This window comes from Leopardus geoffroyi, chromosome D2 (genome assembly GCF_018350155.1).
Source record: "Leopardus geoffroyi isolate Oge1 chromosome D2, O.geoffroyi_Oge1_pat1.0, whole genome shotgun sequence".
Taxonomy (NCBI): domain Eukaryota; kingdom Metazoa; phylum Chordata; class Mammalia; order Carnivora; family Felidae; genus Leopardus; species Leopardus geoffroyi.
The window spans coordinates 76,371,757-76,382,731 of record NC_059334.1 but is presented as its reverse complement, the minus strand read 5'-3'; the positions used below and the strand labels follow the sequence as shown (position 1 = coordinate 76,382,731).

The window sequence follows — 10,975 nt, the reverse complement described above, 5'->3', positions numbered from 1 at the left end:
AGCCGAGGCTTCCGGGTCCGTGTAGCGAGAGGGGACCCCCGACTACCGCCCGGCCAAGGCGCGCGGAGCCGCGGAGCGCTGTGCGCCCGCGGCGCCGTGCCCGTTTCCCGCGGCTGCAGGAAGAGGGCGGGAGACCGGTTTGGACGCTGAGTCGCGAGGCGGGCGGGGCGGGGCCCGGGGCGACCTCCTCGGCGAGCTCCGCTGGGCGGCGGGGGGCCCCGGGGCGCACGGGCGCCAGGACAGAGCTCCTAAGCCACGGGCGGCGCGGGCTCCCTTCGGGGCAGTGAGCCCCACCCCGCGCACGGGGTCGGGTCCCGGCGTTTGATCGCCCGGGGGCCGCCCTGGCCCGCCCGGGACCCCGAGGCGGGACCGCGGGGCCCCCACCGGGGCGGGCGGGCAGGGCGCACCGAGCGCGCCACGCGGCGCCTGGCTGGGAGGAGGGCGGCGGGGCGGGGGCGGGCGCGCCAGGGCGGTGCCGAGCCGGCTCCTCCTCCTCCTCGGCCTCCACCTCCCCTCCGTTCTCAGGCTCAGCCGCCGCGCCGCCCGGCCGCTCCTCCTTCCTCCCCGGGCGACCGCGGCGATGTTTAACCGCGCCGTGAGCCGGCTCAGCAGGAAGCGGCCGCCGTCAGGTAAGCGGCTCCCGGGCCGGCGGGCTGGGGTTCGGGGCCCCCGAGGAGCCGCCTCGGCCGCCGCTGCCCGTCCGGGGTCCCGGGCATCCTTCCCTCCCTCCTGTGTTCGGGCGCGGCTTGGCGATGCCACCCGACGAGAGTCGCGGCGGACCGCGCCACTTCTCGCTCCTTCCAGCGTCCCTGCGGCCGCAGCCGCTGCGGGAGCGCAAAGTCCCCCCCCCCCCGCCCCCCGCCACTCCCCGAGAGGCGCTGCGGGGAGGAAGTTTGGACAAAAGGGGGAACAACAGCAGTTTTCTTTTTAGTGATGGTCTGCGAGGAGAAAGGAGATCCCAAACACCCCAAACTTTGGAAGGAGTGTGGGCTCTAGATCCGAAAGCAGAACGTCGCGCGGGGCCCTTCTCCCCTGGAGTGCTCTGCCTCTCTGTCCGCTGCGGGCGTCGTTGCGAATGATGCCCGCGCGGCGGCCAGAGGAGGCACGACCGGACCCCCGGGGCACCGGACTGGCAGCGGGGCCTGGGCTGCCCGGCGCCTTCAGTTCTGCGCTGCGGAGCCCAAATGTGGGCGCGCCGAGGAGGGTGAAGAGCAGGGTGGAGAATGCACATCTGTAGTTGGCGCCGGGGAGCGCTGACATTACCGTGCACTGGGCTTGGCTGTCCCAACGGACCAGCCTGAGCCACAATTCGGAGCAATTTGATAGGACAAAGAATCCACGGTGGAGACGGGACCATGCCTTTGATTCCAACCATCTTACCGTTTTTGTGCAGAATAATAGCTGTGCCCCTCTGAGCTCGTCATGTGGGCCCGGGTCTCTGTTCACCCAGTTCTGTGTTGTGTCTCCACCCGTAGGAGGACCTCATGAGACAGGTACTGTCTCCTGGTATTGGCCACGTTCCAGAGGAGGGAACGGAAGCCAAGAGTCGTTAGGTAACTCGCCCCAAGTCACACTTAGGAGGCGATGGAGAAGCTGAAACCCAGGTTTGCCTGATTCTGGAGTTGGGAGGCTTTTCTGCAGTGTTCCACTCCCAAACTGACTTCTTCATGGTGCTAAGAGTCTGTGCTGGTTGGTCCGTGTCCTCTTCTCACTGACTATCATATTTTATGAGGGACATTGCAGGTAAGAGGATGAACTGGGACCAGACAGGCTGGGACAAAATCCCACCTCCACTGCTGTGGAAACTTTGTGTCTGTGCAGATAAGGATCTGCAAAATGGGAATAAAATAGCTATCCCTCTTTGAGCACTTACATGGAGCTGGCTTCCCGTCCATTATGCAAATCATTGCATTCATAGTCAGGAGTCCTTATAAAGTAGGACCTCATAGGGTCATGGTAAAGAGCTTGTATTAGTGTTAGTGGTCACGTAAATCTTGCCGTGTTGTCTGAGGGTCAAAGGATTCCTGTGTGGGGGTTCATTTCAGCCGATCCCTGTTGTTGAGTATTCACAGGCCTGGGGAGTGGTAGTCAGAGCCTGGACTCTGGAGTTAAACTCCTGGTTCCCGCCCTGACTCTATCACTTAGTGATCTTGGGCAAGTTACTTGACCTCTGAGCCAATTGCTAAATTATCGGGAAATCTGAGAACTGGCTGCTAAGTCATGGATAGCTTGAAATTGGCTGTTGGTGGGTATTTATACCATGGAAATCGACAAATGTTAAAAATCAAGCTTGCCCTCCCCCCGCAGGAGAGCTGGTTTACTAGCACACCTCTGTGTCTGTTTTCCCGCCTGTAAAGTGGGTTTCATAGAGTTGTGGGATCAAACACACTAAAACATATGAAGTCCCCAGTGCATTGCCTGGCACGTAATAAATGAATAATAATGGTTAGCTTCCCCCTTTCCTATGATAAACAGAGCTGCTCTGAACTTCTCTGCCTGAGTTATTCATTGCTTTGCTCTCATTTGGGGGCATACATGGTTTTGGAGAGAGGGTGTTATATGTGTGTAGGTTCACTCCAGAAAGACTGGGGCAGTTTTAGGGATACCAGTGGAGTGTACCTCTTTTAGGGCGGCAACTTTTCAGCCTTATGAAATAGGGTTCGGTCACAAATATAAAGATTAGTAGCTAAGCATCATGGATGGGTATTTGATGCCTGACCTCTAAGAGCCCAATGTCCTTAGGATTTTTAGGTTGAAAGTATGCCCCACTGATGGGAAAGGGCAAATGAGGCCCTGCCATTTGGGCATCACCATCCAGCAGTGAGAAAAGAAGGAGTCAAGTGAGAAGGGGGGACTGTGGGCCTAGGGTGGAGGTACCGGGAAGCCAGCCAAGTGATCCATGAGACCCTGTGCAACATTTTTATTTGGTCATTTTGAATTGTTTTTCCTAAAGTGGCTCTCCAAATTGTATAAGCTTCCAGCCCCACAAGTGCTGGATCCACTCCTACAGACCCCTGATATGGACCCGGCTACACTCCTGCCTCCCAGAACCTTCTACTATAGACTTTTCCTGCTTTTCAGCAAAACCGTATTGGAGACAGGCTCTTCAAGCTGAGGATTTGGAGTTCCTAACCCCTAATTCCGAGGCTCAAAATGCTGTTCCTTATTCTGCTTTCTGAGATTTCTCAAAGTGTGTTCGTGAGCCACCTGGGGGTGGGGAGGGCATCGATAAAATGCAGCTTCCCAGGCCACACCCTGGGCCCACTGGTTCAGTCTTGGGAACCCAAGGTGGGAGGGAGAGGAGGCTGCATTTTCAACAAGTGCCCCCAGTGATTCTGATGCCACCGAAGTGCAAGGACCCCTTGAGGGACTCTGACCACCCTTTGCCCCTCACAACCACTTACGCTGTTGATGACGCTACTCACTTGAAAAGCAAAGCCAAAGCCACAGCCTTCCGTCTGCCAGCAGATTGAGGGGTGACCCGTTGAGGGAATCCCCACCCTGCCAGGCAGACCATGGCCCTCCCCAGGGCGGGGGGCCTGTTGTACATGATCCCATTAAACCCTTGGGACCAGTTTCAGATTTATTGCTGGGCTTAAGTTTTCACTTAGAGGTGACAGTCAGCATCGTAATTTAACCTCTTTGTTTTAACAACCCAGCAGCCGGGCAGTCTTGGCCCCCCAGGGAAACTTTCCCTGCAGAACATCACTGGCCCAGGACTGTGGGTTCAGGGAGGGCAACGCAGGGACAGAGTGGCGGGGCTGGGCCGCGGAAGGGGTGTTGATTTAAACCAGTGTGGTCAGCCACGTGGTCAGCGCCAGCTCTGAATGCCGCGAAGAGCAGCCTGTAGACGGTGGGGGTCAGGTGCTAATGATGCTCTTTTTTTTTTTTTTTTTTATGCCTTCATTGACTTTGTGTGGGACGGATGTCTCCTTTTGTCACTGTTAGGCATTTGGGGAACCTAAGCAGGTGCCTGGGGGGGCCATTTGCTGGGACTTCCTGGATGCACTGAGCCACTTCCCCCGCTGGGCTTGAGTAATGCCCTCCGCCTCAGGCGCTGGGCTCGGAAGCTTGCTGTTTAAATTGTACTAAATTTACTCTCCTTGGTATCTTCTGCTTCCCTCAGATAGCTCTCCACTGCAGCAGGCCCCGGGAGGGACGGTGGGGGCGGAGGGGGCCTGGGCAGGCGACAGCAGCAGCTCCCTGATAAGAGCTGTCAGGAGGCGTCCACTGGGAGGAAACAGCCCCACACAGGCTCCTGGGGACTCATTTCCCTTCTAAGCCAGTTCGCATCCCTCCAGGCCTTGCCGAGTGCCCGTGGGTCAGCTGTGCTGCCCCCTCTGCGCGGTGCTCAGGGACCCCTCATCTGGCCCGCCTTCTCTCCTGGCCCCGTTTCCCCGTTCTTGCTGTGCCCTTGGGTGGCTGGGCATTCCCACTTCTGCCCCTTTGCTTCCCGAGGGTGTCCTCTGTCCTAAGTCTTCTCCCAAAGCTGGGTCTCCCTGCTCCCTGCCGCTCTCTCCAGCCTCATGCCTCCCTCCCTCTCTGCCCCTGAAATGCAGCCTGTCCACTTTGTCTTTTCCTGGACAGCTGTGGAGGCCACCAAGGGGCAGGGACTTGACAGGAGCAGCCCATTTAGGAGGGGACAGACCAGAGAACTCAGCTCCCTGACCCAAGTCCGGAGCTATCTGCATGGCCTCGCTCAGGATCAGGTCATGATCTTATAGTTCATGAGTTCGAGCCCTGCATCGGGCTCTGTGCTGACAGTTTGAAGCCTGGAGCCTGCTTCGGATCCTGTGTCTCCCTCTCTCTACCCCTCACCTGCTCACACTCTGTCTCTCTCTCTCTCTCAAAAATAAGTAAACATTAAAAAATATATATTTAGAGCTGAAATATGTATGTATGTATATATATATATGTAATGGGGAGCTGCTAAATTTTCTTTCCTGTCTCCCTTCTTCCTTTTTTCCCTTTCTTTCTTTCTCCAGTCAGGACATTATAAACAAAGCCATCATCAGCCATCTTTATCATCCCATGAACAAAAGGGCATTTTAACACCCTGAATAGTAAAGATATAATCTTGTGTAAAGAAATGTCCTGGGTACGCCTGGGTGACTCAGTCCGGTGAGCATCCGACTCTTGATTTTGGTTCAGGTCATGATCTCACGGTTCATAGGTTCGAGCCCTGCGTTGGGCTGTGTGCACTGATTGCGTGGGCCTGCTTGGGATTCTCCATCTCCTCTCTCTCTCTCGGCCCCTCCCCTGCTCACACTCTCTTTGTCTCTCTCATAATACATACATACATGCATGCGTACTTACATACATAAATAAACTTTAAAAGAAATGTCCTGATACTCAGGAATCTTCTAGAAGTTGTTGCATCTAGGGAGAGGCCCTGGATAGGCAAGGGACAGAGCTGAGAGGAAGCCCTGTTCTACTGTGCTCCCTCTTCGGCCTCTTGAATTTTGTACCATGTAAATAAATATAATGATCTCTTTCCTAAGAATAACCCAGGGCTGTCCTTACTGCATCAAGACAGCTCACTTGGTAAATATTTCCTTATCCTTCTTCTCATTTCTTCACGAACCAGTGAAATAAACTCCGTGCCAGCCTGTGGCATTGTGGGCAGACGGCCATCTGGGAACTCCTGGTCTCACCTTCTCAATTAATTTTAAGTTCCGTGAGAAAGAGGGCCCCGCCTTTTACTTCTTGCGTCTGTCACTGCCCTTCCCTTTCCAGGCTCTGATGCCAACTTGGGGTTGAATCCTACCTCGTCTCCTTCTTCGCTTGCTCCTTGGAGCCGGTTTATTGAACCTCGTTGTGCCTCTGTTTCCTTCTCTGTCAAATGGGCCAAAGATGAGCCCGACTTCTACGGGTCACTGGGAAGTTGCGACAGGATATAGTAAGTGCTCAGTCAAGCAGCTATTTTTATAGCTGTCATCCTCACTGTCTCGCCCCCAATCTATCAGAAAACGTTCATCAATGTAAACATGACCATGAGCGCCAGGCACTGCTGACCCTGAGGACGACACAGCTCTTACTCAAGAAATGCACAGTCTCTCTGATCCTGGGGGGGGGGGATGTCATTTACTTGCCTCTCGATAGGGGCGGGGGGCGGCGGGGGAGTGAGGGCACATTTATGCATGACTGTCAGGCCCCCAGGGGAAGCACAGGGGCTTCTGGGAAGTGAAGAAAATAATGACAGGGTCTTCATTTTCACCCCCAGGATAGGGCTCCTGGGTAATTTTATTTTTTCTGGGTCTTTGCCTAGAAAGTGAAGATTCTAGGGAGTCTACAAATAACAGTCTGGCGTTCTTATTTCCTTCCCTCTGGTAGAAACTGGAAACCAGTGGCCATCTGTTGTTTAGTCCACTCAAAAGAGGATGTGGAGGCTTGTTTTTCCTCCAGACCCAAGGGTGTTCAGGAGACCCGCAGCCCCCTGGCCTGTCTCCCACGAAGCGTCTCTGAGAAGGCAGTGGGTTTTTGGGCTGTGTGAAGCTCCTCAAGTGGACCCTGGAGCATGGAACGTAAGGAGTGACCCCCACCTCCTTTGGTGATGACCTCAGCTTGTGTGTTGCCCGGGTGACAGCGGGGCAGGGCAGGGGCTGGGGGGAGGGAGGAGTGCAGGCACAGGTGCACAGGTGACCTTTGGAGGCACTGCCTGAGCAGTCAGCTTTCTCTGAGGTCTCTGGCTTCACGTGAAAAATGCCGTGATGCCTTTTCTGAGCCCAGCCAACCCTCTGCAGCCCTCTCACCCTCTCTGGTCTTTGATGCTTGCTATTAGTAGGATTATTTTTAAGCTTTTTCATTTTTGTTATTATATTCTGCTAATTGCCATTCATGCAGACCTCCGCACCAAGGGAATTGCATGCTTGAAGGATAGTTATTCTCAGAAGTTAGATACTGGAGCCGAAAAACACTTAAGTAATATTTAGATAGAGTGTTTCCATGACCCAGTTTCTCTGGAGCCTTACATAGATCACCAGTTGTAACAAACTGATTCTCTGCTTCTAAGTTTGGAAAAAAGAAAAAGTCTTTTTTTTTTTTTTTTTAATGTAATATGTTTGATGTGGCATAGTTGATATGAAGTTTTAAATAAGCTTCTTGGGGGTGCACTTTCCTTGAATATTTATGGGAGTATGGCGTGTGAGTGTGCGTGTGTGTGTGTGTGTGTGTGTGTGTGTGTTGTACCAAACCACTTTAGAATTTTGGAGTGAACATTTCTGCCTCTTCCTAGGCTTGAATATTTGGCTTGTTTTCTTTAATGATGCTGTAAGTTTTGGGGGGTACTTAGGATAGACTCTTTGATGTTGGACGTTGACTCTGCTTTGAGGAAGTTGGTATTGAGATTTTATTAGAACATTATTTGACTGGGGAAAACTGTCTAGGCAGGATAATTACCCAGACCTTCCTGCAGACTAATAGCAGGAATCCAGGCTGCAAGCATTCAGTTTCGATGAGTGTTACGGATGCCTTTTGAGTATGGATTTCCAAGGAGTTAATGTCTGGCGAAAGCCCCTGATAGATATGACATCATAGCATCTATAAATAATGCATTACGAAATACGCTGCAAGCAACCAGCCTCCGCCATCTGTATCTTTGAAATACTGGCTTTTACTGAAGCCAGAAACCACATAGAACCGCATAAATGTAAATGGAGAGTGTATGGACACTGTGTTTGAGTGTTAGATGATGCTGGCCTGGTCTCGTGTGGGTTTTTGTCTACGTAGAATTCCTTCTCAGTTTTCTCAGGCTTTCCCCGCGGTGCAGATTGTATCTTTCTCTTCAAGGCTGCTATGTTCTGGCCTTGGTGAGTGTGAGGACCAGCAGATGTCAAAACTAAAAATGGCACTCGAGTCTCATGGTGAAGGTCGTGCTTGGACCCTGACCCACCCCCCCCCCCCCCCGCCCCTTTCCTAGCTGGGTGACCCTTGCAAGTTACCACGCTTCATCTGTGTTTCCTCATCTGTGAAGTGGGGATAATATTAATCACACCACAGGGTCCTTGTGAGAAGTGGATGATTTAACTCACAGAAAAAGCTTGGAGCAGTACCCAGCGCCCTATAAGCAATTTATAAGTGTTCACTGTTGTTGTTAGCTGATGATAGATTAGTGTGAAGATAAATTTTTTTTTTAATTTTTTTTTTCAACGTTTATTTATTTTGGGGACAGAGAAAGACAGAGCATGAACGGGGGAGGGGCAGAGAGAGGGAGACACAGAATCGGAAACAGGCTCCAGGCTCTGAGCCATCAGCCCAGAGCCCGACGCGGGGCTCGAACTCACGGACCGCGAGATCGTGACCTGGCTGAAGTCGGACGCTTAACCGACTGCGCCACCCAGGCGCCCCGAAGATAAATTTATTGAGAAATAAGTATTATGCCTACAAAAATTTGATTTGAAATGCTTTAACTTTTTTTTTTTTTTTTAATTTTTTTTCAACGTTTATTTATTTTTGGGACAGAGAGAGACAGAGCATGAACGGGGGAGGGGCAGAGAGAGAGGGAGACACAGAATCGGAAACAGGCTCCAGGCTCTGAGCCATCAGCCCAGAGCCCGACGCGGGGCTCGAACTCACGGACCGCGAGATCGTGACCTGGCTGAAGTCGGACGCTTAACCGACTGCGCCACCCAGGCGCCCCTTTTTTTTTTTTTTTTTTTTTTTTAAGAGACAGAGAGCGAGCAGGGGAGGGGCAGAGAGAGACGGAGATACAGAATCCGAAGCAGGCTTCAGGCTCTGAGCTGTCTGCAGAGAGCCTGATGCAAGGGCTTGAACCCACGAACTGTGAGATCGTGACCTGAGCGGAAGCCGGATGCTCAACTGACTGAACCACCCAGGCGCCCCGATCTGAAATGCTTTAAAGAGCCCAGGAGATTAAAAATTTTTTTTTTCCAGGGGTGCCTGGGTGGCCCAGTCGGTAAAGTGTCTGACCCTTGATTTCAGCTCAGGTCATGATCTCACGGTTTGTGAGTTCAAGCCCCACACTGACGGCCTGGAACCTACTTGGGATTCTCTCTCTCTCCCCCTCTCTTTGTCCCTCCCCCTCTTGCTCTCTGTCTCTCTTTCTAAAAATAAATAAGCTTAAAAAATTTTTAAAAATTTTTTTCCATTGCGAAAATGTTTTATAGGTGAACTAAAAACAATAAGAAAAGACAAACAGATCTGGACAAAATTGAAACAAACAAATGTTGTCAGCAATAATTCGTTACTAGCTTGAGTGATCTTAAAGCTGCTAGAAAAATATGTTTGACTGTTTTTCCCACCTGTGCATTCCAAGCTTGCTTTCTTGTGTAATCCACCCCAACCGCCAACTTTTGTCAATGGAAAAGCAAAGGGGGAATATTACACCTTTATGGCTCCAAGTGCCGGGAGTTGAGAAGCTGGGAACTCTTGATTTTGTTTTATTCTTAAGTTCAGATGTAAACCTGCTTGCTATGGAGAGAGGTTATTTCTTTTTCTTATAATTATTGGACTGATTGTAACATTGAAGGTGAACTTATCTTAGGACGCCTTTACATATGTGCATTGGGAAGTAGTGAAAGTCTCCTGAGCAGGGGACCCTGAGTAGAAATACCCTGAGTTAAGGGGCAATCTCTAGAGTAGTACCAAATGGGGCGGGCCTCTGCTCAGTCTCGCTGGAGGTCAGGATAATGACTTGGAAAAGAGGTAGATCATTAAATGAATGGAGTGTGCAAATGCTGCTCTCTCCAGAGCTATCTATGCATGTTGCTACCAATCAAGAAGGATTAAGAAAAACAGGCGTAGCCAGAAGCCTCCATCAGGCTTTTGAAAGACAATCAGGAAGTCTTGGAAAAATTCAAACCAATATTTCTGGGGAAAGTGAGAAAACATGGCAGACAGAGTGTGGGTAGAAGATTCCTATGGTCAGGACGGTTGGGGCAGAAGGTGGGCAGAAAGGCAAGAAGGAACTTGTTCGTTTGTTTGTTTTTTAATGCATGTTTATTATTTTTTTCTTTTTTGTTGTTTTTTTAAAATATAATTTATTGTCAAATTGGTTTTCATAGTGTATGTTTATTTTTGAGAGAGAGACAGAGAGACAGAGAGGGAGACAGCACGAGTTGGGGAGGGGCAGAGAGAGAGAGAGGGAGACACACAGAATCCGAAGCAGGCTCCAGGCTCTGAGCTGTCAGCACAGAGCCCGACGGGGGGCTCGAACCCACGAATCTTGAGATCATGACCTGAGCTGAAGTCTGACACTTAACTGACTGAGCTCCCCGGGTGCCCCGGATTTTGTCTCTGTCCAGGGCAGCAAAGCCAGGCACTAGTAACCACGGCCAAGGAGAGTAGTGAGCTATATCTTGGTGTCCTTTCTGAGCCAGCTCTGGAAATTCCGTGCCCTTCTGTAACAGTGTCGTGGGAGATGTATTCCTTTACTCTTGGTGGCACGGAGGTGGTAGCCCCACAGAGAACTGAGAGGAAGGGCCATTTATTTTGCAAAGTCCCCGGGTTCTGGAGCAGTCTGGGGTTCTGTGGAGGTGGTCCTTATAGGGACAGTCGCCTTCACACGTAAGTCCCAATACTGGTTCCATCAAGGAGTTCTAGTTCATTTTACCCCCTGAACCTTTATTTCCCAGTAAGGAAAATAAGGGGACTAGACCAGACTAGTGGGCATTGAATTCTAAGACTTTTTGTTCGAGTGAAAGCTGGCACAGAAGCCTAATATGCCAAACGATTAGAGTATGAAATAAAGGGTAGGGGAGGTACAATTATCTCATGGTGGGGTCAGATATCCTATCTCTCAGTTAACCAGACAATCTGGTTAACTCTTTTGGCTACATGAGAATCCACCAAGTGTATTTATTTTCTTTATTTTTTAAATTTTTTTTAATTTTTATTTTTTTTTAATTTTTTTTTTCAACGTTTATTTATTTTTGGGACAGAGAGAGACAGAGCATGAACGGGGGAGGGGCAGAGAGAGAGAGGGAGACACAGAATCGGAAACAGGCTCCAGGCTCTG

General features: G+C 51.1%; 1 protein-coding gene across 4 annotated transcripts in view; it reads left to right on the top strand.

Annotated features, from left to right (window-relative positions):
* The first annotated feature begins 459 nt into the window (after positions 1-459).
* RGS10 (regulator of G protein signaling 10) overlaps positions 460-10,975 on the top strand; it is a 43,129-nt gene continuing 32,613 nt past the window's right edge. For 2 of the 4 annotated variants that reach the window (XM_045439121.1, XM_045439122.1), the window contains exon 1: positions 460-629. In XM_045439121.1, the coding sequence (XP_045295077.1) occupies positions 581-629 (49 nt within the window). In that variant the 5' untranslated portion in view covers positions 460-580. Of the gene's footprint in view, positions 630-6,376; positions 6,525-10,975 lie in introns of those variants that run through there. The other 2 variants (XM_045439119.1, XM_045439120.1) reach the window with 2 other exon arrangements.